The sequence below is a fragment of the Pantherophis guttatus genome, chromosome 4, assembly GCF_059756535.1.
Source record: "Pantherophis guttatus breed Tessera chromosome 4, ASM5975653v1, whole genome shotgun sequence".
Taxonomy (NCBI): domain Eukaryota; kingdom Metazoa; phylum Chordata; class Lepidosauria; order Squamata; family Colubridae; genus Pantherophis; species Pantherophis guttatus.
The window spans coordinates 28594997-28622348 of NC_142066.1; the positions used below are offsets into that span (position 1 = coordinate 28594997).

At 43.1% G+C, this 27352-nt stretch overlaps 2 protein-coding genes across 3 annotated transcripts in view; both read left to right on the forward strand.

Annotated features, from left to right (window-relative positions):
- Positions 1-26886, forward strand: part of SACK1E (scaffolding CK1 anchoring protein E) — a 38487-nt gene extending 11601 nt beyond the window's left edge. For both annotated transcript variants that reach the window (XM_034419496.3, XM_034419495.3), the window contains 2 exons: positions 12917-13529; positions 24393-26886. In XM_034419496.3, the coding sequence (XP_034275387.2) occupies positions 12917-13529; positions 24393-24632 (853 nt within the window). In that variant the 3' untranslated portion in view covers positions 24633-26886. The remainder of the gene's footprint in view (positions 1-12916; positions 13530-24392) is intronic.
- Positions 857-1991, forward strand: SPACA4 (sperm acrosome associated 4). The gene has a single exon (XM_034419501.3). The coding sequence runs from the start codon at positions 1565-1567 to the stop codon at positions 1934-1936; it is 372 nt and encodes a 123-aa protein (XP_034275392.1). The 5' UTR covers positions 857-1564; the 3' UTR covers positions 1937-1991.
- Positions 26887-27352: the final 466 nt, after the last annotated feature.

The window sequence follows — 27352 nt, forward strand, 5'->3', positions numbered from 1 at the left end:
TGGCCGCTCACTTTTGTTCTTGCAGTCAGAAGATTGCAATCTGGTGCCAGTGACTGATCCCAATTCAATCTTGCATTGTTTTTCTGGGACACCAGTGGTGGGTTTCAAAATTTTTTACTATCGGTTCTGTGGGTGTGGCTTGGTGGGCATGGCATGGCTTGGTGAGTGTGGCAGGGAAGGATACTGTAAAATCTCCATTCCCACCCCACTCCAGGAGAAGGTTACTGCAAAATCCCCATTTCCTCCCGATCAGCTGGGACTTGGGAGGCAGAGAATAGATGGGGGTGGCGCCAGTCAGAATTTTTACTACCGGTTCTCCAAACTACTCAAAATTTCCGCTACAGGTTCTCCAGAACTGGTCAGAACCTGCTGAAACCCACCTCTGTGGGACACATATATTTGCCTTCGTTCATAGTTGATACGTGAATATGGGTAGCAGAACTGGAAAGAACTCTGTGCTAAATGGATCGTGATTTATTGAAATCCATTACAAATTTAGTCCAAGTAACCCTGTGGTCAGTCATTTCTTCAGTTTCAGGAAACCCTGCTTCACTTCCCAATTTCCCATCCATATTCTTCTTCTTGAGATCTCAAATACTACCATTTCTAAGAATTCAGAAATTGTTTGCTTTCCTTTTCATCCTCCACCCACCAGGAAAGTTCATCCAATCTTCTGTCTATGAGAATGCTAGTATACTTTGTGCTGCTCCTTCCTTATATGATATCACGTAATTTGACATCACTCCTCTGTGACGTCACCGGGTGGCCTTATACCCAGATCTCCAAATACTGAAGCTTTTGGCACCTATTGTGATGTCATTGCTTAAGCAGTTATCAGATTCTAGGAGGAGATTCATTCTACTTTTTCAGCGGGTTAGAGTAGCAAGGCTGAAGACTGTGTAATACGGTAGAGAGAGGAGCAGACAGCCAAAAGCTGGGATCCAATGTTGTAGCTTTAAATAAAAAGTCAACCTCAAGAAAGACCAGTTGACATTAAGTATCTGGGAAGTTCCTGTAGATGAGTCAAAAATGTTCTTCTGTATCTGGTGGGTTTTGTAAATCACTACTGGAGGTTAGCCAAGGAGTGAAGTGGAAACTTACCTGAATTCCTGGAACCAGAGAGTGCATAAGTCTAGTTTTCTCCTAAGAAACAAAACCAAATACTACTCTTTGGGAAGTGCAGATCAAGGCATCCTGGCTTATTATTTCTAAAGCCAAATATCTTCTGTTGATTAGATGCCATTATATGCTGGGCAGACTTCCCAGATATAAGCAACTGAGATTCAGAATATTAGAATATGAGTTACTGCAGTCTCCTGTTGAAGCCATGTGAAGAGAAGTTGTAAAAAAGCAAAATAGAAACATAATACCATCAAACGAATATTTTTCCTTTGGACATTTGGATTGAAAGCTGGAAAAGTTGATCTGTTTCTGAAGTCTCTGAAGCCACAACCTTTAACAGGACGCCAGCATTACAAAAAGGAAATCAGATGGTACTTTTCGGTTACCACTCTTAAGCGATAAAGAGTCCACCCTGCAGAAACGCCATCTCCCCTGAGTTGCGATGAAGTGCTCTTTGCAATTTAGCCTGGTATGCATCTTGGTTTGCTTGCTGCCTTCGGCTGTCTCCAAGGACTGCATCTTTTGTGAAGTTACTTCCTCAACAATATGTCCTGGCCTCAGGATGAGCTGCGCTGAAGACGAAGACTGCTTTGTGGGTGAAGGGGTTGCCTTGGGGGTTTCAGACATCCTGAACAAGGGGTGTACCCGCTCCATCAACTGTGGCAAAGAGCAACCTGTTGCCTACATGGGTGTCACCTACAGCTTGGTCACCAACTGCTGTAAGGGGAACTTGTGCAACGGGGTTCAGTCCCTGAGAGGCCCTTCCCTTTTCCTTCAGTTTGCCCTCATCGGCCTCCTGAGGGGGTTCCTCTGATTTTAAAAAAAAGTTTCAAGCAATAAAATAATCGGGATATTTTTGGAATGTTAAATCTTTGTGTCTGTGATGTGAAAAATGGCTATATCCTGGCCCTGGGTGAAGGATAAAGGTAGTCCTCAACTTACAAGCTTAATGGAGCCTGTCCATTACAATTGTTAAGTCACAATGGTTGTAAAGCAGGTCTTCATGTGATTGACCCAATTTTGCCACTTTTTTTTACAGCAATCATTAAGCGAATCAGCATGATTATTAAGTGAATCTGCAGTCATTAAGCAAACTCATTGTTCACTATGGGATGTTTTGGCTGAAAACTGGAAGTCAAGCCTGACTTTTGCCCAAAAGAATCATAAATTGTGTCACGTGACTGGGGCACACTGCAGTAAATGTGAGCTGGCTGCCAAGTGTCCAAAAGGCTGTTATATGACTAGCTGCCATCAGAACTTCAGAACTGAGTCGTAAATACTTTTTTTTGGGGGGGGGGGCTGTTATAACTCTGAATGATGGGTAAGGGATCAGTCATATGTCAAGGACTACCTGTAATTCCATTTGTGTCACAGCTTTTTTACAGTTGTAGTTTTAGGGAGCAATGCTGTGGTCAGATGGTGAACAAGGAGGAAGAGAAGGAGGAGAAAGAAAAAGCTGTGGATCTCTATCCAGAGGTTTCTTGCTCTTCACTCCTAACTTGGCCTCTAAACAGTAAGTGGAAAATCCACTGATAAAAGTTGGATTAGGAGTTTGGAGTGAAGCTGCCATTCCCCAGTAACATGACTGCATTTTGGACACTTGGCAACCAGCCCTCATTTAAGGCCATTTGCAGTGTCCCACAGAACCAATGCAGAGGTGGGTTTCAGCAGGTTCTGACCAGTTCTGGAGAACCGGTAGCAGAAATTTTGAGTAGTTCAGAGAACCGGTAAATACCACCTCTGACTGACCCCGCCCCCATCTATTCTCTGCCTCCCGAGTCCCAGCTGATCAGGAGGAAATGGAGATTTTGCAGTATCCTTCCCCTGGAGTGGGGTGGGAATGGAGATTTTACAGTATCCTTCCCCTGGAGTGGGGTGGGAATGGAGATTTTACAGAATCCTTCCCCTGCCACACCCACCAAGCCACGCCCACCAAGCCATGCCATGCCCACCAAGCCACACCCACAGAACCGGTAGTAAAAAAATTTGAAATCCGCCACTGAACCAATAGTTCTATTGTTTACATCTATGTGTATTGAAATATATACTTATAGGCCTCCAAAAATAGAGCACCTCTTGATGAACCATCCAACACTGGAACTTTCAGGAATAATAAAATAACGTGGAGTTGGAAGAAACCTTGGACTTCTTCTAGTCCAAGCCCCTGCTCAAACTAGAGACCCTGGCCTATACCATTTCAAACCAATGGTTCTTCTTCAGACCAATTTCTTCTTAAAATCCTCCAGTGATGGACCACTCACAACTTCTGGAGGCAATCCGTTCTGCTGGTCAATTGTTCTATTAGCTAGGAGGATTTATGTTTATAGGTAGGTTTGCTGTACTGATGGAAACGGCACATTCAAGACACTAAAAGAAAACCCAGGAATACTCTGATAACAACACAATTCATTCAGAATATGTAGATTCTTTGTTTACAGTCAGGTCCTTTGAGTCCATTAACACATCACATTTTGTTCCTTGTGGTAGTTGCAGCAGATTGCTGTGTGGAACACTGCCACGCTGCTGTCTCCAAGTTCAGGCACAATTTCTCCTCGTTGCTTTTTGACGGCAGTGAATCACGCAGACCAGCTTGCAATAATCCCAGTGCTCTGCTTCTTCAGATTTGGGCCATGAATTTCTCCTGTGGTCAATCAGTTTGTGCATTTACTCCTCTTTCAGATTCAGATTAATGCTTGAACTTCATTATATGGATTCTGACTCTGGTGAGGTTCTGGTTGTTTGCATTTTGATAAAAAGGAAAATGGTCCATCTTAGAAACATCACATTAGGAATTTGGAGTGGGAATTGTGCCTAATTTGAATTGCTTTAGATATAGATTAGATAGCTTTATTGATTAGCCTATAGGCCATATCAAAGCACAAAGTTTTTTTTAAAATGTAATTTTATTTTAACATATATATGACATTGATATAACATACAACATATACATATCTTATCTCTTTTAAACATTGTTTCTTCGTGGTCTTCTTTCTGTTATTTTATCTTTCCTCCCCTATGTCTTCATTTCTTTCTCTTTTTTCCCCCTCATTGTCCTTCCCCCCCCCCTTTGATTACAATATGTTTTTTAGCTTTAACAAGTTTAACTTTCTACATTTCTCTACAATTATTATATACATAAAATTTTTCTTTTTTATTTATACTGCTTGTTTTTGTCCATTTCAATACATTTTTATTCCGCTCCATACATTTGTTATGTATATATCTTCTACTTCTAATTTTCTCCCCTGATAGTTATTATTCTTTATTTCTCGCCTTAAGTCATTTATACCATTTATTCCATATTCTATAATAATCTGTCTCTTCTTTTTCTTTAATTTCTTTTGTTAATCTATCCATCTCAGCACATTCTAAAATCTTATCTATCAATTCTAAAGCACAAAGTTCAAACACGTGCTTTAGATATAAATAATAGGCAGCTGCAGAATATAGGAAATTTCTCTTAAATTATTTATTCTCCACACAGTCTTCCAATTATCCTCAGTGGCAATGACTTCCTGTCTTTTCATCACAGAATCTTTTCATCTGGATGCATCAGCCACTGAATATGGGACCATAGAATCTTAGAATCATAGGGTCGAAAGGGATACCTTGAAGGTCTTTTAGTAGTTCAACCTTACATGAGCATGTAGAAGAGTGATCTCCTACTTCCTCAATTCAGAATGTGGTTCTATGTGATTTAATTCAGGGGAACAGTTTTTTTTTTTTTTAAGAAGACTGAAATTATTTAATCTTGATGACAGCCCATTAAAGGGGCATTTTAATTTTATTAGGATTACCCACAGAAGGGAGATAGACGTCACCATTTCAGTTTCCTTATGGATGGGAGGCAAATAGAATTTATTCATAGGTAGACCTGTACAATATCAGAGACATGGTCCTATAGATGGTTTCACAGAGTTGTACAATAGCCTTCAACAAGCTCCCCCACGATTACTTCACCCAATCTCCTTGACTGCACAAATCAGCCACGTTATTCTGGTCTGGAAGGCCATGAATCACCTTCTGATCTGTAAACACTTTTGCAGCTTAGTCAATTAATTTTCAATATGTTTGCAAAGGGTCACAGTGTTTCCTTTGGAACTACAGAGAGGTCAATTCTCACTGATGGGGAAATGCCCTTCATCCATTTTCCTGGCACCCTTCTGCTGTTCTCCCCATCTTGAGAGAGGAGTGGCTCTGTCGGCCACATACCCCATTCATTAGCATTTTGGTTCCTTTTTTCGATGCTGATGAAATGAATGTGGCAAAATTGAGAAGAAGGGTGGGGAAAGGGGTAAAGGCTTGTTGCCATTTTGTAAGCCCTTCTCAGGGCCACTGTCGGGCTCTAAAAACCAAGAAAGACACATAGAGATTCTCAGAGCTGTTTCCTAGTAAGTTTCCCTGACTAGGTGGCTCAGTGGCTAAGACATTGAGCTTGTCGATCAGAAAGGGAGGCAGTTCAGCAGTTCGAATCCCTAGTACAGGTTTGTGTGAGCAGGGGGTTGGACTAGATTACCTCCAAGGTCCCTTCCAACACTGTTACTGTTACTTTTTTGTTCCTCGCCTAAAGACAGAAAGTGCAGACTACTTGCACCATAAAACATAGAGCTAGTTTGGTTTAGTGGTTTAGCTTTCAGGCTAGAAACCAGGAGACTGTGAGTTCTAGTTCCGCTTTAGGCATGAAAACTGGCTGGGTGAATTTAGGCCAGTCACCCTATCTTAGCCCAACTCACCTCAAAGGATTGTTGTTGTGAGGAAAATAGGAGGAAGGCCTATTAGATATTCACCACCTTGAGTAATTTATGAAGAGCCTTGGTGGCGCAGCAGACTAAAGTGCTGTTAAATAGCACCAGCTGCCTGCAATTACTGCAAGTTCAAATCTCACTAGGCTCAAGGTTGACTCAGCCTTCCATCCTTTCAAGGTAGGTAAAATGAGGACCCGGATTGTGGGGGCAATAAGCTGACTTTGTATAAAAAAGAACACCGCTTAGGGGGGTGGCAAAAGCCCTACTAAGCAGGTATATACAAAAAGTATGAAGGCTACTGCTTAATGCATTGTAAGCCGCCCTGAGTCTCCAGAGAAGGGCAGCATATAAATCGAACCAATAAATAAATAAATGAAAATAATAAAGGGATATAAATAAAATAATCTGGGAACTATTAGGGAGGAGCTGTCTTTACCCTCTTTCTTCCACACAAACCAACCTTACTACGATGTCTCTTGCTCCTCTAGAATTCTGGGAATCCAGATTTATTTATTTTTTACCACAGCCCGGCAGCGAAAACATTGTATAATATGGTTGAGACAAGGCAAGTGAGAATCTTTGTGGGGAGCCAAAACATTTTAAAAGCATACTGTATATCTTTGGAAATGTCAAAGTTCTCCTAACCAGATCTAATCATGAAGGCAAAACCATTCTCTCTCTAGAAGAAATCTTGGTTCTGAAATACAAAATTCAGTTTGAGTGGGGAACGTGTTGTAATTAGCCATGCCTTCACTTGGAATTCTGCATATACGATTGTTGCTTCCTCTGAAATAAACCTTATTTTATATCTGCACATTCAGCTCATTATTTCCCGTTATTGCTGAAACAAGAATTTCTCACTAAATCTTTGCTCTGTAAATGTAGGCCTTTGTAGTGCTAAAGTTCCTCCCTGTGTCTTTTAGGCTTTCACAATGTGAATAAAATATGATGGTGGTTTTTAAACTGCATGCAGGAGATGCCAAAGGCTTTTTATTTCTTCTTACAACTTGGTTAAAGAGGGAACGTTATGGCAATAGGGCTTAGACATGGGAAATCTGTACGAAAACTGGCAAAACGGGATTGCTATCTGTCTATTGCATCTTGAGAAATTTCCTTTAAAAAAAACACTTCCTCTAACTAAATGTATCTGTGTCAAAAGAAATGCTCAACGAACAGAAACAAAATACTCAGAGTAGGTTATGTTTAGCCTGGAGAGCTGAAGATTAAACAACAGCAGGGGCCACGTTGGCTGTTTTCAAGTATCTGAAGGACTACCCCAGAAAATGAAACAAGTAGCCACATTCTCATCGCACTTATCAAGTCAAAGACCTAAGATGTCAGCAGGGGTGCCTGCAGAGAGGGTCAAAAATAGTTAAGATGGTGCTTTGCTTGTATAGGATGGGGTTTTGCTTGTCATGATTTTTTAAAAAACATCTTTTCTGCAGATACCCTTGAATTTCATCCAAACATAGTAGCCCGTTTGTTTCTGAGTTAAGACTGAGAGCAACCCCCTCTAAAATAGGCAAGATTAGTTGCTGAGTGACTCATCTCTTTTTTTCCTTTGTAATCTCCTCGTAGAAGAAATTAGTCCTGTCTTTGAGCCTCTGGCAGAGACAGACGGCTAAAGTGACCCCAAAAAATGAAGATTTTCCAGTTGTGGCAGCTCAAATTTGTTTTGTTTTAGGTGTTTTTTGTGGGTTTTTTAGGGTAAAATAAACTCTCCACTCTTTTATCCCTATTGACTCTTTCTCCGTCTGGCCCAGTACAATATATCTGTGTGATTTTTGTCCTTGTTTCCTCTCTTTTCCTAAAATGTTTGAGGGGGGAAAGTGCAATCAGCTGAAAACGTCATTGTGATACTGGCCAAGATGGCTGCTCCTGATCTCACCAGATCCACACTTGGTGATTGGTTCATCTGGCACTACATCACTGGATCAAAATGCCAAAGTGCACCGGGGAAAGCCACAATGCATTTTTTGTAATTGTGGAGATCAGGATTAAGAGTGTAAGAATACAAGCGGTGCCTCACTGGATTTGACCCTTTGTCATCTAGTCCAGCGGTTGCTTCTCACAGCAGCCTTTCAATGGCACAAAGAAACCCAATAGTCTCTCAGCAGATGGCCTTCAAGGCTAATCTCCATTGATCCTCAATGATTAAGGCTATTACTTATAAGCAATAAATAGAAGTCAGATAATAGATTTTGACTGAACATTGGGAGAAATTGTTTTAATGGTGAGAACTGGTTGACAGTGACACTGCCTCCTTCGTGAGGCAGTAGGTGCTTCTCTGGTGGAGTAGGTGTTATGGTTTGAACACATGTGGCTTAATAATATGACTACAGAAACATCTTGCCTTGTGGATTTTGTCTTGCACAAGGTGGGACAAGCTTATCTCTAAATCTAAAACTCATCCGTTTCTACGAATTGAATTTGACTTAATCTGCCCTACAATTCAGCAGACTGAACTGCTTACTGCTAATTCTTCAAACAGAAGATCCAGATTGGGATGTGCATCAGTAAACGTTACATACCAAACTTGATTAACTAGGCCAGTTAAAGATTTTGAGTTCTATTTGCACTGTTGTTATCCTGGGTTACTTTTTTTTTTATCCTTTAGCTTGTAGATGAAGCCAGATGGTCTTGATCATTTGTAGTTCAGTTTGTCAGGGCAAACCAAGAAATGGATGAATTTTTCTATATAACTTAATGGATGCATTCACACAATACACTTAAGCTTAAGTAGAGAACCTTGATTGTAAACAGATTAACAGTAAAATGATAGGTCTATATCAGTATGTTTGCTTGACCTATCCCTCTCAGTGAATGCAAGATGAACTTTGCCAGATCCTGTTTCCCACAGTGGCAAACCTGATGCTTTGTGAACATTTCCCAGCATGGCAGCACAGTAACCCTTTCAGATTGTTGTCTCCAAGCAACTGGGGTTGAAAGGTTTATTTATTTATAGTTTATTTATTAGAAGTATTTTTATACTCTTGCTTATTGCAAAGAATCTTGAAGTGGTTTATAAATCTGTCAAAACTTAAGATTTAAAAATCAAAATTAAAAGCAATTCCATCAAAAATTGCTAATGGCCGGAGAATGCCAACTTTAAAAAGTAAGTGTTTAAAAGATGCCTAAAGCACATTAGTGTTAGGTCAGATGTATTGCAGAGGAAAGGCCATGCCAAAGGAAAGCTATACTGCCAGAGACCATTGGAGGCTTCATTTAATTGTGCTGAATTTGTAAGATTGTACCGGTATTTAAAAAGCCATCTAGAGTAGGAATACACTAACTTCAATCTGTTTGATCTTTGTTCTATTTTACTGGAATTCAAGAAATGGTTGACCAGAGCCAGATGAAAAAGAGCTGAGCATATTTTGGTCATAAGAATTTACTTTCAATATTAAAACTGAAGTGAACTCTAAGCCCTTGAAGACAAAACCCCATAAATCTTAATCGAAAATAGTGCAGCATTACCACAAATGATGACATACATCCTACAAATGAACTAAGTCTTGCATGCACGAAATTTCTTTGTCTCGTCTTGAATCTACTGCTTAGTCATTCCATGATGCGACTAGAGAAAAAGAATCTGCTTATGAAGTACCATGCATAATTTGATAAATTTCCTGTCATGCTCTCTTAATCATATTTTTTTCGTGCATACCTTTTCCATCTCTATATTTATCTACTATCTCTTTGGACAGCAGTGATTTTGATAGGGCAAAACCAATGTAGATGCAGGTAGTCCTCAACTTACAACCATTTCTTTAGCAATTGTTTAGAGATAGAACAGCACTAAAAAAATTGGTCCATGCATTTACATTTCCCACAGTCATGTGTACAAAATCTGAGCACTTGGTAACTGGCATATATTTAAGACAATTGCAGTATCTCAAGAGTCATGCAACTGCCATTTGCAATCCCTTCCCAGCCAGCTTCCAACAAGCAAAGTTAACAGGGGGAGCCAGATTCACTTAACAACTGCATTATTCACTTAATAACTGCAGTGATTCACTTAACGGTGGCAAAAAATGCGGTCATAAAATTGGGCCTGACTCACTTAACAACTATCTTGCTTAGCCGTGGAAATTCAGGTTCCAATTGTGGCGGTAAATCGAGGACCACTGGTTAAGGAGACAAGTCTTAGGGAAGGAGACCCTATTGAGATGGTCCATCCTAGGTAACTAATGACTTCGATTGGGTTTCAGAGAGAGTTTGGGAATGTTTCTTCTGGATATGGTAGGCCACTGTTTCTCAACCTTAGCCACTTTAAGATGTGTGGACTTCAACTCCCAGAATTCCCCTGCCAGCCATGCTGGGTTGAAGTCCACACATCTTAAAGCAGCCAAGATTGAGAAAACTGTGGTAGGTAACTTGACTAAGGCCTTGGCCTTTGCCCAAAGCAGGTCTGTGGACAAGAGCCTTGGATTAGATTTCATTTTTTCTTGTTCAGTGATCGATATAACTCTTTTTCTGAAGAATTTTAGATGATAAAACAGCAGAAGAAATGCTGTTGGAGAAAGACAAAGAACAAACCCAACCAAGCACATGTAAGAACCCAAACTCAACCCTGACCCGGCCAAGTGGCTATGGGTACTTGGTTCTTCTGGTGCCAGTGATTTCCATCTTTTCAGAACTGGTGTGTAGTTTGTGGTCCTTCTGAACTCACAGTTCCCCTGCTCCATGAACATCTAGCACCTGCCCTGTGGTCAAGAGAGCCTTTGGACAAATTCATCTGGTGCACCAACTGTTCTCCTTCCTGGACTGGAAATCTCTTCTCACAGTCTCTCATGCTTTGATTCCTTGACACATGGACTACTGCGAAATTGGGGCTATATTTGAAGGTTTCATGGAAGCTAAGCTGGACTAAAATGCAGCAATCTCGGCAGTTATGAGTAATTGCTTTGTTACTCATAAATCCATTATACCTCTGTTATGTGAGCTTTACTGATTACCAGTGAGTGCAATCTAAGGTACTAGTTATACCCTAGAGTCCTTCATTTCAAAGGGAATGGCTATTGAGGGACTGTCTATCTCCTCCTCACAGGGTGGATTTGATTTAAATCGAGTTGATTTAAATCACAATTTAAATCATGATTTAAATCACTAGTAAAAAGGCTTGATTTAAATCAACTCGATTTAAATCATAATTTTTAAAGAGCAACTGTCATCTCTGCTACTCTTTTGACCCGCTGTTGACTCGCCGATAGTCCCAGTGTTGCAGAATATACAGCCTCATGCTACATAACTAAGCTCCATTTCATGCTGAATTTATGTATCTTAAATAGAAAAGTATCTTACGATAGATTTGTACCCCAAAAGTTTCTTATTAAAATAAATTCGATAAAAATCAAAGAAATCCAATTTAAATAAAAAAAATCTGATTTTTTTGATTTTTAAAAAAAAATCATTGATTTTTATCCACCCTGCCTCCTCATGACTCTGCCTGTCCTATAATGGAGGGATCCTCAATCCCCCAAGCTGTGGCCCATTGGGAACCAGGCCACCGAAGCTGCAGGTGATTGCATGAAGCTTCATTTGCGCCTGTGCAGGATTAAGGTTGCATGTGCAAAACCATCCCCCCCCCCATTGCCACTGAAACCACTGAGGTCACCGCTGCCAATCCATGGAACCAAAAAGGTTGGGGACCTTTGCTATAAATATCTAACTGTAATGTTGGAAGAGAAAGACTTGGAGGACTGGTTCAAGAGATGCTGCCAAGGGAATGCTCAGGTAAAAGACAGCATAGCCCGCAGGTGAATAATATGTAAGGCAAGAGGCTATGAGAAGACCCCAGTTCAGTGATGGCTAACCTTTTTGCCATCGTGTGCCAAAAGTGGGGGTCGCGTGGGGAGGTCGTGCACATGTGTGCCCATATCCATAATTCTATGTGCCCCGCCCCCCCACGCATATGTGCGCCAACTCCCTGCACTCCCCTTGCTTTTGGCATATGATGGCACAATGAGCCCAGTAGGCCTGTTTTTCACCCTCCCCAGGCTCCAGGGGCTTTCTAGGAGCCTGGGGAGGGCAAAAACGGCCTTCCCCATCCCCCTGGAAGCCCTCTGGAGGCCGGAAATGGCCCATTTGCTGACTTAAAGTCCCACTGAGCTCACATGCCCACCGATATGGCTCCATGTGCCACCTGTGGTTCGCCATCACGGTCCTAGTTTCTCTGGCTATAAGGGAGACAGAGGAAGAATTGTACTTTCAAATTTACATAATTGTGTTAATATAGTTTTACAATAAAGTAGGATCCCCTCATCTGGTTGTGATTTCTATCTGGCTTATCCTGCAAGTATAAATCTTGCAAGCCTGAGAGTACAATTCTTGCCCTCTTCCCAATCTCCTTTACAACTTGAGAAACTAGGGAGGGTCTCTTCGAGCCTCTTGCCTTGCCCACTGCAGGTAACCCTCAACTTACAACAATTGAGTCCAGAAGTTCAGTTTTTTTGCCACAGTTAAACTGTAGTTGCTAAGTGAATTGTGTGATTGTTAAGTGAATCTGGTTTCCACCTCCATAACCTTGCTTGTCAGAAACAGGCTGGGAAGGTTACAAGTGATGATCACATGACTCTGGGACCATGCAACTGTCATAAATACATGCCCATTGCCAAAGTCCCAAATTTTGATCATGTAACTGTAGGGATGCTGCAATGGTTGTAAGTGCAAGGATTGGTCATAAGTCATTTATTTCAGTGCCATTCTAACTTCAAACAGTCGCTAAACAAATGGTTATAAGACAAGGACTACCTATACAGAGATGAACAAAAAGGCTTCAATCAATGGTACAATCAAAGTTCTTCCCATTTTTGTGTGGCACACAGATGAAGAGAAGGCAGGAGTTTGATTGCATTATCATGGCTGCCATCTTGACTTTTTTGACCATCCTGCATAAACATATATTCCAAGAACGGCCTTCCTGGGCAAGACAATGACTGAGAACCATTCATGGCAAATAAAATTAAGCTATTCTTTTATTTCCACGAGAAAGTCCAGAAACAAGTGACTAAGATGCATAGTCAAAATTCTTTTTTCCTCCCCAACAGCTTCACCTGGACTGATGCTCGCTTGAACCGCCACCTGGTCACTCGCCTTACGGGAGAAGTGACCGAAGCATTTGACCAGGAATTTCGCACTTTGTACGCGGCTTCCTGCCCCCTGCCAGCCCTGGAGACACCCCCTCACCTCCAGCTTGCTTCTGTGGCACCGCTACCTAGCACCAACGAGCCAGATGTGGCTCCATACATCAGTGTGTTGGATGGGGTGCAGCTGTCCCACCGAATTGCAGAGCGACGCTCAGTGGCCCCCCAACCTGTGGCCAAGAGCCGAGCAGGTGAGTGGGAACTTGTGTTAGCTTCACCGGCTACTGCTGAAGATCCCATGTTGCCTGCTTCTCCTCCCAAAGCATCTCTCCGAAATCGACTTGCAGCATGGCGAGGTGTGGACCATTCTGGAGGGGGCCAACAGAGATCTCCTGATGGGCCCAGCGCTCTTAGCGATATCTACAGGAACGTCCAACGAAACCGACTCTCTGCTGCCAAGACTACTGGGGCCCGCCCTAGTAAATCCTTATGGGACCTCAGCCGTTTGAGCCAGCTGTCTGGGTCCAGCACAACAGGCTGGGGACGAAACGGTATAGACTCTGCTGAGGAAGCTAAAGTAAGTAATGCCAATTTTTCCCCCCTAAGGCTACAAATATGTTCACCAGATAATCTAGCCTGCAATGAGGCAACTGCATTCAACCCTGTAGCAGGGGTGAAATTCAGCAGGTTCTAACAGGTTCTGGAGAACCGGTAATGGAAATTTTGAACAGTTCGGAGAATCGGCAAATACCATCTCTGGCTGGCCCCAGAGTGGGGTGGGAATGGTGATTTTGCAATATCCTTCCCCCAGAGTGAGGAGGGAATGGAGGTTTTACAGTATCCTTCCCCCAGGAGTTGGGAGGGAATGGAGATTTTGTAGTATCCTTCCCCTGTCACGCCCACCAAGCCACACCCATAGAACCGGTAGTAAAAAAAATTGAACTCCATCACTGCCCTAGCGTGCTCTATCAACCCAGCATGGCTGGCTAGGGAATTCTGGGAGTCGAAGTCCACACATCTTAAAGTGGCCAAGGTTGAGAAACACTGTGGTAGGCAATTTGACTAAGTCCTTGGTCTTTTCCCAAAACAGGTCTGTGACAAGGGCCTTGGATTAGTTTCTTGCTCTGCAGAAACACATCTTCCAATAATGGGATTCCTGGGCAAGGCAATGACTGAGAAGCATTCTCAGTAAATAAAATTAAGCTATTCTTGCATTTCCACGAGAAAGTTCAGAAACTGGAGTGGCAAATATGTTCACTAAATAGCCTGCAATGAGGAAACTGCATTCAACCCTGTGCCCTCTCTCAACCAAGGTTGTAATTCAATGTCTCTCAACCTTAGCAACTTTAAGATGGGTGGACTTCAACTCCTATAATCCTCAGAATTGAAGTCCACCCATCTTAAAGATGCCAAGGTTGCTAAATATTGCTGTACTCAGCTTAAACCAGTATTTTTCAAACTTGACAACCAAAATACGTGGACCTCAATTCTGGAAACTGAAATCCACAGGTCTTAAAATTGCTAGATTTTAGAAACATTGGTTTAAACTGTAGTCAGTTCAGTGGTTGTTGCAAACCAGAAACTTGGGTAGCATAAAGTCTGGTTAGACTGTTACCGTGTTTCCCCGACCCCAAAAATAAGACCCTGTTTTATATTTTTTTTTAACCTGAAATAAGCGCTTGGCCTTATTGCCATGCTCTCAAAACCCCGATTGGGCTTATTATCAGGGGATGTGTTATTTTGGGGGAAACAGGGTATGTAAAGGAATGGTGGCTTGACAGCTTGGGAGCTCCCCCTGAGTTGTACAAGTGAAGCCAGCAGGGGTGAAATGAATACAATCTCATTTCTTTCCACCTTTTTAGAGTGCAAAGTGCCATCCATTTCTCTTTTTATTCTTTCCATCTTGGGTAAAATCAGGGTGAGCCATTTATGCTGTCATTGTTTTTGAATCGGCAAAAGTGAAAATGATGACAACTTGTCTTCCAACTGCTTTATCAAGGATAGCGAAGTGAAAATAGGAACAATTTGGTTTAATTACCATAAGGTAAAGGTAAAGGTAAAGGTAAAGGTAAAGGTTCCCCTTGCACATATGTGCTAGTCGTTCCCATCTCTAGGGGGCGGTGCTCATCTCCGTTTCAAAGCCGAAGAGCCAGCGCTGTCCAAAGACATCTCCGTGGTCATGTGGCCAGCATGACTAAATGCCAAAGGTGCACAGAACGCTGTTACCTTCCCACCAAAGGTGGTCCCTATTTTTTCTACTTGCATTTTTTATGTGCTTTTGAATTGCTAGGTTGGCAGAAGCTGGGACAAGTAACGGGAGCTCACCCCGTTACGTGGCACTAGGGATTCGAACCGCTGAACTGCCGACCTTTTGATCGACAAGCTCAGTGTCTTAGCCACTGAGCCACCACTGTTTCCTAAAGGTGCTTTTCAAAAGGTAACTGGGCTTTTTTGGGTTTTTCCTTGAAAACCTTTCTTCTCATCCAAGTATCTTCTTCAGTTCTGAGTGAGAATTGTGGAAGCTTTTTGGAAGAGAAGTGAAACGTTTTCAAGGAAAAAAACCAAAAAAGTCTAGTTGCTTTTCAAAAAGCACCTTTGGGACTACCATGATCATCCAGATCATGGACACTGCCCTTTGGGACTAAAGTTTAGTTTGAGTAACTAAACCAAATTGTCCCTGGCCCCATTTCCACTTCACAATCTTCACTAAAGCAGTTGGAAGACAAGTTGTCACCATTTTCACTTATGCCGATTCAAAAACAATGACAGCATAAATGGCTCACCCTGATTTTACCCAAGGGGGAAAGAATAAAAAGAGAAGCGGATGGCACTTTGCACTCTGAAAAGGTGGAAAGAAACGAGATTGTATTCATTTCACCCCTGCTGGCTTCACTTGTACAACTCAGGGGGAGCTCCCAAGCTGTCAAGCTACCATTCCATACACTTATACTGTGCAAACTTATTCATTGCAGACTGGAAATCATGGCACTAACATGTTATATGCATGCTGAATTATGATTTATAACCATACATTAGATAAGTGAATATAGCCACTGTCTTACCTTTTTGTTCACAAGCCAATGTGATGAAATATGGGGGAGGGGGGGAAATAATGGGAATCTTTTCATCAATCCTGGGTTGCAATCCTAGAATAGAATCCTAGGTTGCATTAATAGAGGGATTGAATAAAGATCACGTGAAGTATTACTACCGCTTTATAAAGCCTTAGTAAGACCACACTTGGAATACTGCATCCAGTTTTGGTCATCACATTATAAAAAAAGATGTTGAGACTCTGGAAAGAGTGCAGAGAAGAGCAACAGAGATGATTAGGGGCCTGGAGGCTAAGACGTATGAAAAACGGTTGCAGGAATTGGGTATATCTAGTCTAGTGAACATCTGCCAACCTAGCAGTTCAAAAGCATGTAAAAATGCAAGTAGAAAAATAGGGACCACTTTGGTGGGAAGGTAACAGCGCTCCATGAGCCTTCGGCGTTGAGTCATGCTGGCCACATGGCCATGGAATTGTCATCAGACAGCGCTGGCTCTTCAGTTTAGAAACAGAGATGAGCACCGCCCTTGAACTGGAAACGACTAGCACACATGTGCAGGGGAACTTTTACCTTTACCTAGTCTAGTGAAAAGGACTAGAGATGACATGATAACAGTCTTCCAATGTCTAAGAAGAGAGGGGTCAACCTATTCTCCAAAGCACCTGAGGGCACATCAAGAAGAGGTGGGGGGGTAGCGGTTATTATTAAAGAAGGTCTTAGACCAAGGGAGGCCACTGTTCCTCAGACAGCTGGCTGTGAGTCCCTCCTTGTGAAGTGGGGTCATGGGGTACTGATAGGTTTGCTGATCACATACCTGGCTCCCTGCCACATGGCAGCAGCCCTGCCCGAGCTACTCAACATCATCGCCGCAGTGGCGGTTGACACCCCTAGACTTATGGTCATGGGGGATTTCAACCTGCCGTCCATGGGTGAGACGTCTGAGGTGGCTCGAGAGTTCATGGTTTCCATGACAGCTATGGACCTGACCCAGTTAATTCATGGCCCTACCCACACGGGGGGAAACACACTGGACCTGGTTTTTGTCTCTGGACAGTGGTTGAGTGATCCTGAGATAGGGGATATAGTCACCGAGCCCCTGTCATGGTCGGATCACTCTCTCCTTCACCTTGACCTTCGAACCGCTGCACCCCGCCGCAGGGAGGCGGAGCCGGTAAGATGGTTCTGCCCCAGGCGCCTGATGGAGCCTGACAGGTTCCAGATGGAGCTTGGGCCATTCCCTGAGGCTCTGGCACACGCCTCGACTGGAGACCTAGTGGCCGCCTGGGATAGGGCGGATGCTGGAGCTCTGGATCGGGTCATGCCTTTGTGGCCTCTGACCCGGCACCTATCTCATCTGGCTCCTAGGTTTACTGAGGAGCTAAGGGAGATGAAGTGCCAGAAAAGATGCCTAGAGAGCAGTTGGAGGGCCAGCCTTTCTGAATCTGACCGGACACTGGTAAGATCTCATATTAAGAATTACCTAGTGGCGATAAAAGCAGCAAAATGTAATTATATTGCTGCTCTTCTTGTGTCATCAGATAACCACCCAGCTGCCCTGTTTAGGGTGACCCGCTCCCTTCCCCACCAGGGAGCGCGGGAGGACCCCTTGGAGGGTAGAGCTGAGGACTTTGTACAGTATCTGTATGACAAAATCACTCAGATTTGGGAAGACCTGGACTCCGACTGGGTAGTTTCAGGGGGGATGACTGAGGCAGGTCTTGAGAATATTATCTGGGATGAATTTGATCCTGTGACTCCTGATGATGTGGACAGGATTCTGGGTAGAGTGAACGCGGCCACATGTTTGTTGGACCCGTGTCCCTCCTGGTTAGTGCTGGCTTCTTGGGAGGTGACGCGAGGCTGGCTCCAGGGGATTATAAATGCTTCATTGGGTGAGGGTGACTTCCCTGCCACCTTGAAAGAGGTGGTGGTTCGGCCTCTCCTCAAGAAGCCTTCCCTGGACCCGGCAGTGTTGTCAAATTATCATCCAGTCTCCAACCTTCGCTTTGTGGCGAAGGTTGTTGAGAGTGTGGTTGCGTGACAGCTCCCCCAGCACCTGGATGAAATAACGTATCTGGATCCATTCCAGTCGGGCTTCACACCTGGGTACAGCATGGAAACGGCATTGGTCGCGTTGGTTGATGATCTCTGGAGGGCTCGGGACAGGGATTGCTCCTCTGTCCTGGTCCTATTAGATCTCTCAGCGGCTTTTGATACCATCGACCATGTTATCATGCTGCACCGGTTGGAAGAATTAGGGGTGAGGAGTACTGTGTTGCGGTGGTTCTCCTCCTTTCTCTCCGCCCAGTTGCAGTCTGTGTTGGCAGGGGGGCAGAGGTCAACCCCGAGGCCCCTCATATGTGGGGTGCCACAAGGGTCAGTCCTCTCGCCGCTTTTGTTCAACATTTATGTAAAGCTGCTGGGCGAGATCATCCGTGGTTTCGGGGTGAAGTACCACCAGTATGCTGATGACACTCAGCTGTACATCTCCACCCCAGACCACCCCAACGATGCCCTTGAAGTGATGTCCCGGTGCCTGGAGGCCGTGCGAATCTGGATGGGGAGAAACAGGCTCAGGCTCAACCCATCCAAGACCGAGTGACATCCCAATATAGTCAGTTGGCACCATCACTGACTATTGGGGGCGAATTGTTGGCCCCCACGGAGAGGGCTCGCAACTTGGGCGTCCTCCTGGATTCACGGCTGTCTTTAGAAGAGCATTTGACATCCGTGACCGGGAGGATTTTTCATCAGGTTCGCCTGATTCGCCAGTTGTGTCCCTTTCTGGATCGGGACTCCTTACTCACGGTCAATCATGCCCTCGTCACTTCCCACCTAGACTATTGCAATGCTCTCTACATGGGGCTCCCCTTGAGGAGCACCCAGAGGCTCCAACTGGCACAGAATGCGGCCGCGCGGGTGGTTATGGGAGCGACATGGCGTTCCCATGTAACACCTCTCCTGCGCGAGCTGCACTGGCTCCCGGTGGTCTTCCGGGTGCGCTTCAAGGTTTTGGTTACCACCTTTAGAGCGCTCCATGGCTTAGGACCTGGTTACCTACGGGACTGCCTGCTGCCACCAATAGCCTCCCACCGGCCGGTACGCTCTCATAGAGAGGGGCTCCTCCGGGTGCCGTCGGCCAAACAGTGTCGGCTGGCGACCCCTAGGGGGAGAGCCTTCTCTGTGGAGGCACCTACTATCTGGAATGAGCTCCCCCCGGAGATACGGAGGATCCTAGATCTGCGCACCTTCCACCGCGCTCTTAAGACCTTTTTATTCCATCAGGCTGGCCTGGCCTAATCTTTTCCCTTTTTTCCCTTTTTAAAATGTAAATTTTAATCTGTTTTAAATTATTGGGGTGTTTTAAATCTGTCTTGGGCCAAATTGTTTAATTCGGTTTTACTTTGCTTTTAAATTTTGTGTTTATGTGTTTTATCTGTGGCTGTTCACCGCGCTGAGTCCTTCGGGAGTAGGGCGGTATATAAATCAAATAAAATGAAAAAATGGGTGGTGTGGGGGAAAGAAGCAATGGATGGAAACTAATCAAGGAGAGAAGCAACTTAGAACTAACGAGAAATTTCCTGTCAGTGAGAACAATTAACCAGTGGAATAGCCTGCCTCCAGGTTGTGGGTGCTCCATCACTGGAGGTTTTTAAAAGAAATTGGACAGCCCTATACCAGAGTGGTATAGGGTCTCCAAAGTCCTTTCCAATTCTGTTTTTCTGGTGGAAGAGGTGACACAGATTCACGTTCTTCAAGTTACATGGCAAATGTGATCGTTGTGTTATTATCATGTTGTTCATAAAATGATGCATGAATCAGTTTCCAGAGAATAATATGGTTTATGCTTCCCTCCCCCACTCTTTCTTCCATAAAGCACATTTGATTTTCCGCATATTCCCCTCTCCTTTGCAGCTTAAACTCTCAACTCCCCAGGAATCCAAATATCTCTTGTAATTTAGGTTTCCATAGGAACCAATAATTTCAGTACTGCCTAATCCTGGTTTGTTCAAAAGGTCAAATGGAAGACCCTGAAAAGAGCAGTAATTATGTTTCTCTGGTTTTGCTTTTCCCATGAATTCTGGATGTGTATAGAAGAAAAAACTTGGCTGTTTGTAAATTCCATCTGTGGTCGCACCAACATTCGGTGCTTCTTGAGGCATTCCAGCTGCTGCAAAAACCAAATTTGGGGATGTTGTGTTGTCAGGAGTTTCGATTATTATGGAAACCAAATTATCACTCCTCACGTCCCTCCCAAATCTTCCACACATATCAGGACCATATTTCCCCATTTTAATTACATGAATTAAAGGTACCAAATATGATTGGTGAATTTTAAATAGTATTATTACCTTAAAACACACAGAAAAAAAGCAACTGGGATATTGATTTCTCAGTGGCTATGTTTACACCATATGTTAAGCCATGATCTCTTTAACCATCTTTTAATGGACTGGCTGGGTGTAGACCATGGGTGTCAAACTTGATCACGTCAGGTGGCATATCGTGAGATATCACAATGATGTTTTTCCTTTGCGGAGCTGCGGTGGGTGTGGCCTATATATGACACATCCAGCCCACGGGCCGCCAGTTTGATAGGCCTGGACAGTATCTGAGCCAACCAGATTTTAGCCTTCTTTGTTGTGTGAACCAGGCGAACCTGAGATATTTTCATGCAGCTAGATCACTCCTACAAACTACCTCCCCTCCCCATTTATGTTTCTACCTCCTAATCAAGCTAAATTAATTATTTAAAACTGGCAAGCGAGTAAGTATTCTGATTTTAGAAGCACAGAATTTGGCATCTTTCCTGTAAGCACAGGGCTCAGATGAAGATAAATATTTAGCATCAACGGATCATGTTCACGTATTCAAAATCCTATACCTACATATTATGTTGTTGTAACTGAATATTATCCCTCTATGGAGGGTTATTTCTCAAACAATGAATAGTTTTCGATTTTTGAACTGTATTCTAAAAGGGGAGGGGAGGAGAGATAATTTTGGATCACTAGATCTTTGCCTTGATTGGAGTTTTGGGAAATTTTTTAACAGGTTTTACAGATTGAAAAAGTTTGAAATGCTCTGATCTAGGATGCCTGGGGAAACAAAATTGGAGAAAAACATTTTCCAGCTCCTAGCCAAACTATAATACTGCAGGGATAAGACAAACAATGCCTTGAACAGCTAGCCAATGTATAATAAAGTTGTTTTAATAATAAAGGTTAGCCCACTCTACACTTCAGTTCTATAGGTCATTACTAACATTATCTTCTCTTGTCATTATTTGAAGGGCAGAGCAATTACTTCAGGGGTTGTTACGCATAGAAAACAGAGTTGCTTTATTATACACTAGCTTTTCTTAAGCTAGACAGAATGCAGAAATTGGAATGGGACAACTCGCTGTGGTGATTTTCCACAGCCATCTCACCACAGCCAACTCACTGTGGCCATTTTGCCACAGCCAATCCACCATGGCCATCTCACCACAGCCCTCTTGACGTGGAACAACTCACTGTGGGACAACTCCACGCGGGATAACTCAATGCAATAAATGTTATCTGCCATGGTTTCTTTGACATTATTGCCATTGAAAAAAATGGAAAGAATGTCAAAGAAACATTGGCAGATAACATTTATCGCAGTATCTCGCGCTGAATTATCCAGGGCAGGTTGGCTATGGTGAGATGGCTGCCGCAAGATGGTGGGGCGGGTTGGCTGTAGCGAGTTGTCCTAGACCAGTGGTAGGCAAACTTGGCTCTTTCCCACCCTGTGGACTTCAACTCCCAGAATTCCTAAGACAGCCAAACTGTCTTAGGAATTCTGGGAGTTGAAGTTCACAGGGTGTGAAAGAGCCAAGTTTGCCCACCACTGTCCTAGACCTTCCAGAAATGGGGATTTAATTTCCCATAATTCCTCAGACATCATGGCCACAGAAAGAATTCTAGGAATTGAAGTCCACATATTAGAAGGATGCCCAGGTTTCTGGAGATATTGTCTGATATATCCTTTATATAGAACCCTAGCTGGGCTCATGTATTGTCTGGCAACAAGATGGCATGGCTGGCTGGGGAATTCTCGGAGTTGAAGTCCACCCATCTTAAAGTTGCTGAAGTTGAAGAACTTTGCCTTAGTAACTACCATAAAGAGCCCAATGGTGGTATTCAAACTCCACAACTGAGTGCCTTTGTTAATTAGGGAGCCCTAATTGCTCCAGCAGCCACTCTGAGGGCTCAATTCTAAGAAGTGCCTACAGAAAAAAAGAACATCTGAGTAATATTTCCTTTCTCCAGCCTCCACCTTCAGCCAATAGATATAGACAACATAGCACCTTTGGTCAATATTGATCAAGACTACACCCAGACCGAAACAGGAAAACCAGAGTATGACAAAACTTAGAGTTACCACTTCTCCCTGTATTTTGAAGGTTGTGTGGTAGGCAACATTCAACAGGTGAGTGTTTTTGTAATCCTTTGTGCCACCATGCAGCAGTAAAGAGCGAAGATGGGGAAGACAGGATCTCTGTTCCCTCAAGCTGATCTGGAAATCCAGTTCTGTAACCCCACCAGATCTGTAAAAGCAAGTTGCTAAGATATATTTTGTATGTGTTCAGAAGCTGTTCTCTCAGCTATTAGCAACGTTTGATGACAATGCTTCGTAGTAGCTGTAGTCAGTGAGCTGCTGAGAATTTATTAGAATAACAAATCTATTATTAATAATCTATTAAAATAATGAATAGGTAACCATTAGAATCTAAGAGTTGATCATTATGTTTTTAGCGGCAATAGTTAGGGGGAAGAACACAAAATCGTCCATGCTATTTTTGATTGACCAGGCTTCTGACAATAATGAGAATTTGAATGTTTGTCTAAATTGAATGTTTAATGAAGGTAGCCAGTTAGATAAAGTTAGTGTGATAAGAAGACCCAGGCACCTATGGATAATCCTTGATTTACAACCATTCATTTAGTGACCATTCAAAGTTACAATGACACTGAACAAAGTGACTTATAATTGGTCCTCACACTTATGACCATTGCTGCATCTGCATGGTCACTTGCTCAAAATTTGGGCACTTGGCAACTAGTATGTATCTAAGACAGTTGCCACATCCTAGGGTCACATCAGAGGTAGGTTTCAGCAGGTTCTGACCAGTTCTGGAGAACCGGTAGTGGAAATTTTGAGTAGTTCGGAGAACCGGTAGTAAAAATTCTGACTGGCCATGCCCCCATCTATTCTCTGCCTCCCAAGTCCCAGCTGATCGGGAGGAAATGGGGATTTTGCAGTATCCTTCCCCTGCAACGCCCACCAAGCCATGTCACGCCCACCAAGCCACACCCACAGAACCGGTAGTAAAAAAAATTGAAACCCACCACTGGATCACATGATTACTATTTGGAACTTTCCCAGTTGACTTTTGACAAGCAAAATCAATGGGGGAATCTGGATTCACTTAACAACCACATGATACACTTAATTACTGTAGTGATGCACTTAACAACCCTGGCAAAAAAGGTCATAAAATCAGGTGCAACTCATTTAACAACCACTTTGCTTAAAAACAGAAATTCTGATCCCAATTGTGCTCATAAGTTGAGGATTTCCTGCACGTCACTTCAACACAATTTAGGCAATCATACAATAGTGTGTTATGAAAACTCAAAGAGAAGCCTATGGACTACTGTTCCTCAGCCTTGGCAACTTGGCAACTTCCCCCTGGCTGGGGAATTCTGGGAGTTGAAATCCACAGATCTTAAAATTGCCAAGGTTGGGGAACACTGCTATAGACATACACCCAGTGGTGGGTTCCTCCCGGTTCGGCTGAGCCGGTAGTGGTGACGATATGACATCACCGAACCGGTTCTCTTTGTTCAGGAGCTGGGCCCCCCAGCCCTCCCCCTGCATTATTCTTACCTTTTGTTTGGCCCCGCCCCCAATCTATTCGCTGCCTCCCGCGTCCCAGCTGATCGGCTAGAAGGAACAAAACTGTTTAAACTCTTGCCGAGGTACTTCAAAGGGCCACCCTACAGCTGATCAGTGTTAAAAGGCAGTGTGGTGGTAGACTAGATCACTCCAAAAACAAATGGGTAGACCGGTGCCTCCAAAAACAAATGAGTAGACCGGTGCCTCCAAAAACAAATGAGTAGACCAGAATACTCCAAGAACAAATGGGTAGACCGGAACAGCTCTGCAAGCAGTTAAAAGCCTGGTAGACCAGTACCTCTGCTAAATCCTAAAGAATTGTCACATGACCATCAAACCACGCCCACAAAATAAGCCACACCCACAGAACCGGTAGTAAAAAAATTTAGAACCCACCCCTGCATACACCCAAATGTTGTTTTTCAAATCTGATTATGTTATTTATTTTCTCCGCTTTTTCACAGAAATGGGGCTATCAAGCTACTCCAGCAAAGGAATTGATGAAACATCGAGGATCTGGCCACGTCCCAGAAGAACCGAGAATGCCTTTTTACATGGCCCACGGGCGCATGATTCCATCCCCTAGTTACATACCCCTAGGAAGACTTCAAGGGCAACTCTACCATAAACCTCCCAATATAGGCCTACCCAGGACTTGGGGACATCTGCCAAGGCCCCAGTATGGGCATCAGCCACGGTTTTGAACTATCTTTGAAGCTCTGAGTCAAGGAAGGGTGGGGAAGAGATATCGGAGGTTAATCCAGATGCAGCTGGAAGCATTAGAGACAGATATGATTACTTCACTGCAAGGAAGAATGAAAGCTGATTACGGGCTGGAACTCCTGACACATTTTGCTATAGACGTCCTTTTTTTTTTTTACTAATGACCTTTCCCATGGTATCATTGCAAAATTAGACCCTGAACTTGCTTCCTGTTTATACAGTGACAAATGTTTGTATATCCAATCAAGCAAGCTGAACAATCTTTCTTTAATGGGGTCGGATGAATTAGAAACCAGCATGCATCTCAGAAGCATTATCATGAGCTGTTCAACCATTTTGGGGTGAAGCTGCTGAAACACCCAGAATCAATATTAAGCGTTTGTCGTCGTGTGTCCCCCCCCCCCCAGTACATGTTGATAAAAATGGAAATTGCATATGCATTCCTGTGTTTGGAATTAAAAGGAGGAAGTTGCTCTCTCTTATCTTAGATTGCAGTTTAGACTCCTTTCTCCTATCAAAGTAAGGAACTGAACTGAAGGCAGGCAGAAAGCAGAATGAGATTTTAAGCTAAGGGATCAGAGTCAGTATATTAAACTTTGCTGGTTTCTGAGGGAATGCATTTGAAGAGGAGGAGTGTTGGAGTGAGTGTTTATTTAATCGCTGGACGCAAATGGAGAAAAAAGAGGGAAAAAACAGTGATTCTGGGAAGCCACTAAATAGAAGAAAAACATATCTTCCATACATATTTCATGGAAGAGAAAGACCATCTGGTGATCTTCTTTAAAGTCCATCAATTTACACTATATTATAGAGCATGGGTGTCAAACTCGTGGTCCCTGGGTCGGATTTGTCACCCACTGGCTATGCCCACCTCTGGTTTAGCGAAGGGAAAAAAAGTTATGATACGTCATGTGACGATGTGGCAACGCGAGTTTGACACCCCTGTTGTAGAGTAAATACTGGGAGCAAAGAAGGACTGTTCCCAGAGTATGGTCAACAAAGTCAAGATGGCAGCCACAACACAACATGGGCAGAGGTTTGATGGCATCTTTGAGTCCACCATCTTGACCTTTTGCAGATCCCCCTGGAGCAAAGCTTTCAGGTTCTCTGAAACTCTCTGGCCCCACTCCCAAATCCCAATCATTGAGTATCTCAGAGAAATGGATTCCATCATACCATAATTTTCCATCTTCTCTTGATGTGTTTGCAGGGGAAACTTAATTGTACTACAATGCAATGTTCTATGGGAGTGACATGACCTTCCATTTTGAAATCTCAGTTGATGTTATCATCTTAAATTCTAGCCCCCCAAAAATGCTAAGGAAAAACAATAAGATACCAACAGAGCAGTGGTGGAATTCAATTTTTTTTACTTATGGTTCTGTGGGTATGGCTTGGTGGGCATGGCAGGGGAAGGATACTGCAAAATCTCCATTTCCACCCTACTCCAGGGGAAGGATACTGCAAAATCTCCATTCCCACCCCACTCCAGGGGAAGGATACTGCAAAATCCCCATTCTCTCCCCACTCCAGGGAAAGGATACTGCAAAATCCCCATTCCTTCTCCACTCCAGGGGAAGGATATTGCAAAATCTCCATTCCCACCCCACTCTGGGGCCAGCCAGAGGTAGTATTTGCCGGTTGTCCGAATACTCAAAATTTCCGCTACCAGTTCTCCAGAACCTGTCAGAACCAGCTGAATAGCACCCTTGCTACAGAGATAGTTCTGGAGAGCATCAGACCAAGATACCTGAATACATTTAGCTTCGAGAAGAGATGGTTGTGACTGAGGAGGAATGTGATAATATCTGAAGAAGCTCACAATCTGTTCTCTGCCTCTTCAAAGTGTGGGATGTGTAACCGATAGCCTTCAGTTACAAGAAGGCAAATTCCAATTTAATTGCCAGGAAAACACCCTAACAGGAAGTGAAATACAACAATGAATCCATATTCAAGGAGAAATCTTGATAACCTCTTGTCAGGGACGTTTCAATTTTGGATTTTTACCCTGAACTGCTGCTTGGTTGTCCTTAATGGACTCTCTATAAACCTGAGTTAAAATATAGATCTAGTGATAACAAGATTCAATTTGTTTTTAAGCTCATCTCTGCTTTGCACAACAATGGAGCACTTAAATTCAAATGTATGTTCATCATTTTGCCCTAATGAAAGGTTTGTCTTAGTTATGATATTTTAGATGCTTTTCTTTATGGATCAATAAAACTTCCTTTGCTATTTTGTTCATTGACTCAATGAAGATGGAAAACAAATTCATACATATTTGAATCCAGCTAAAAAGAGAATGTGGGAGAAAAAGGACTAGGTAATTAAATTGGAAGCTTGATAGAAACCTATGATATTTTACATTCTCTTCAAAAAATCTCCAGTGTCAATCTGATTGACTAGTGTTTTAAAATAACTGGAAAATATGCAATGGAGATTCTGAGTGCAAAGAAAGAGAACATGGGATTGTATCACATAGCCATCGATTTATGCTTATTAAGACCCATCCCAAGAGTCTGTAATCCTTGCAGAGAAAGTCCAACGAAGAGGTCCTTTTCTTGTTGGTATTTCTACAACATAGGCCCCAAGCTTCAAGCTACTTTTCTTTCTGCTTAAACCCTGTCTGCCAAGTGCCAAATAATAAAGAATATATTTCTCTAAATGCCTGTATCTTGTACACATGTTTCTAACAGATAGA

Excerpts from the sequence above, each read along its gene's own strand:
- SPACA4 (XM_034419501.3), top strand. The coding sequence starts at position 1,565 with ATGAAGTGCTCTTTGCAATTTAGCCTGGTATGCATCTTGGTTTGCTTG.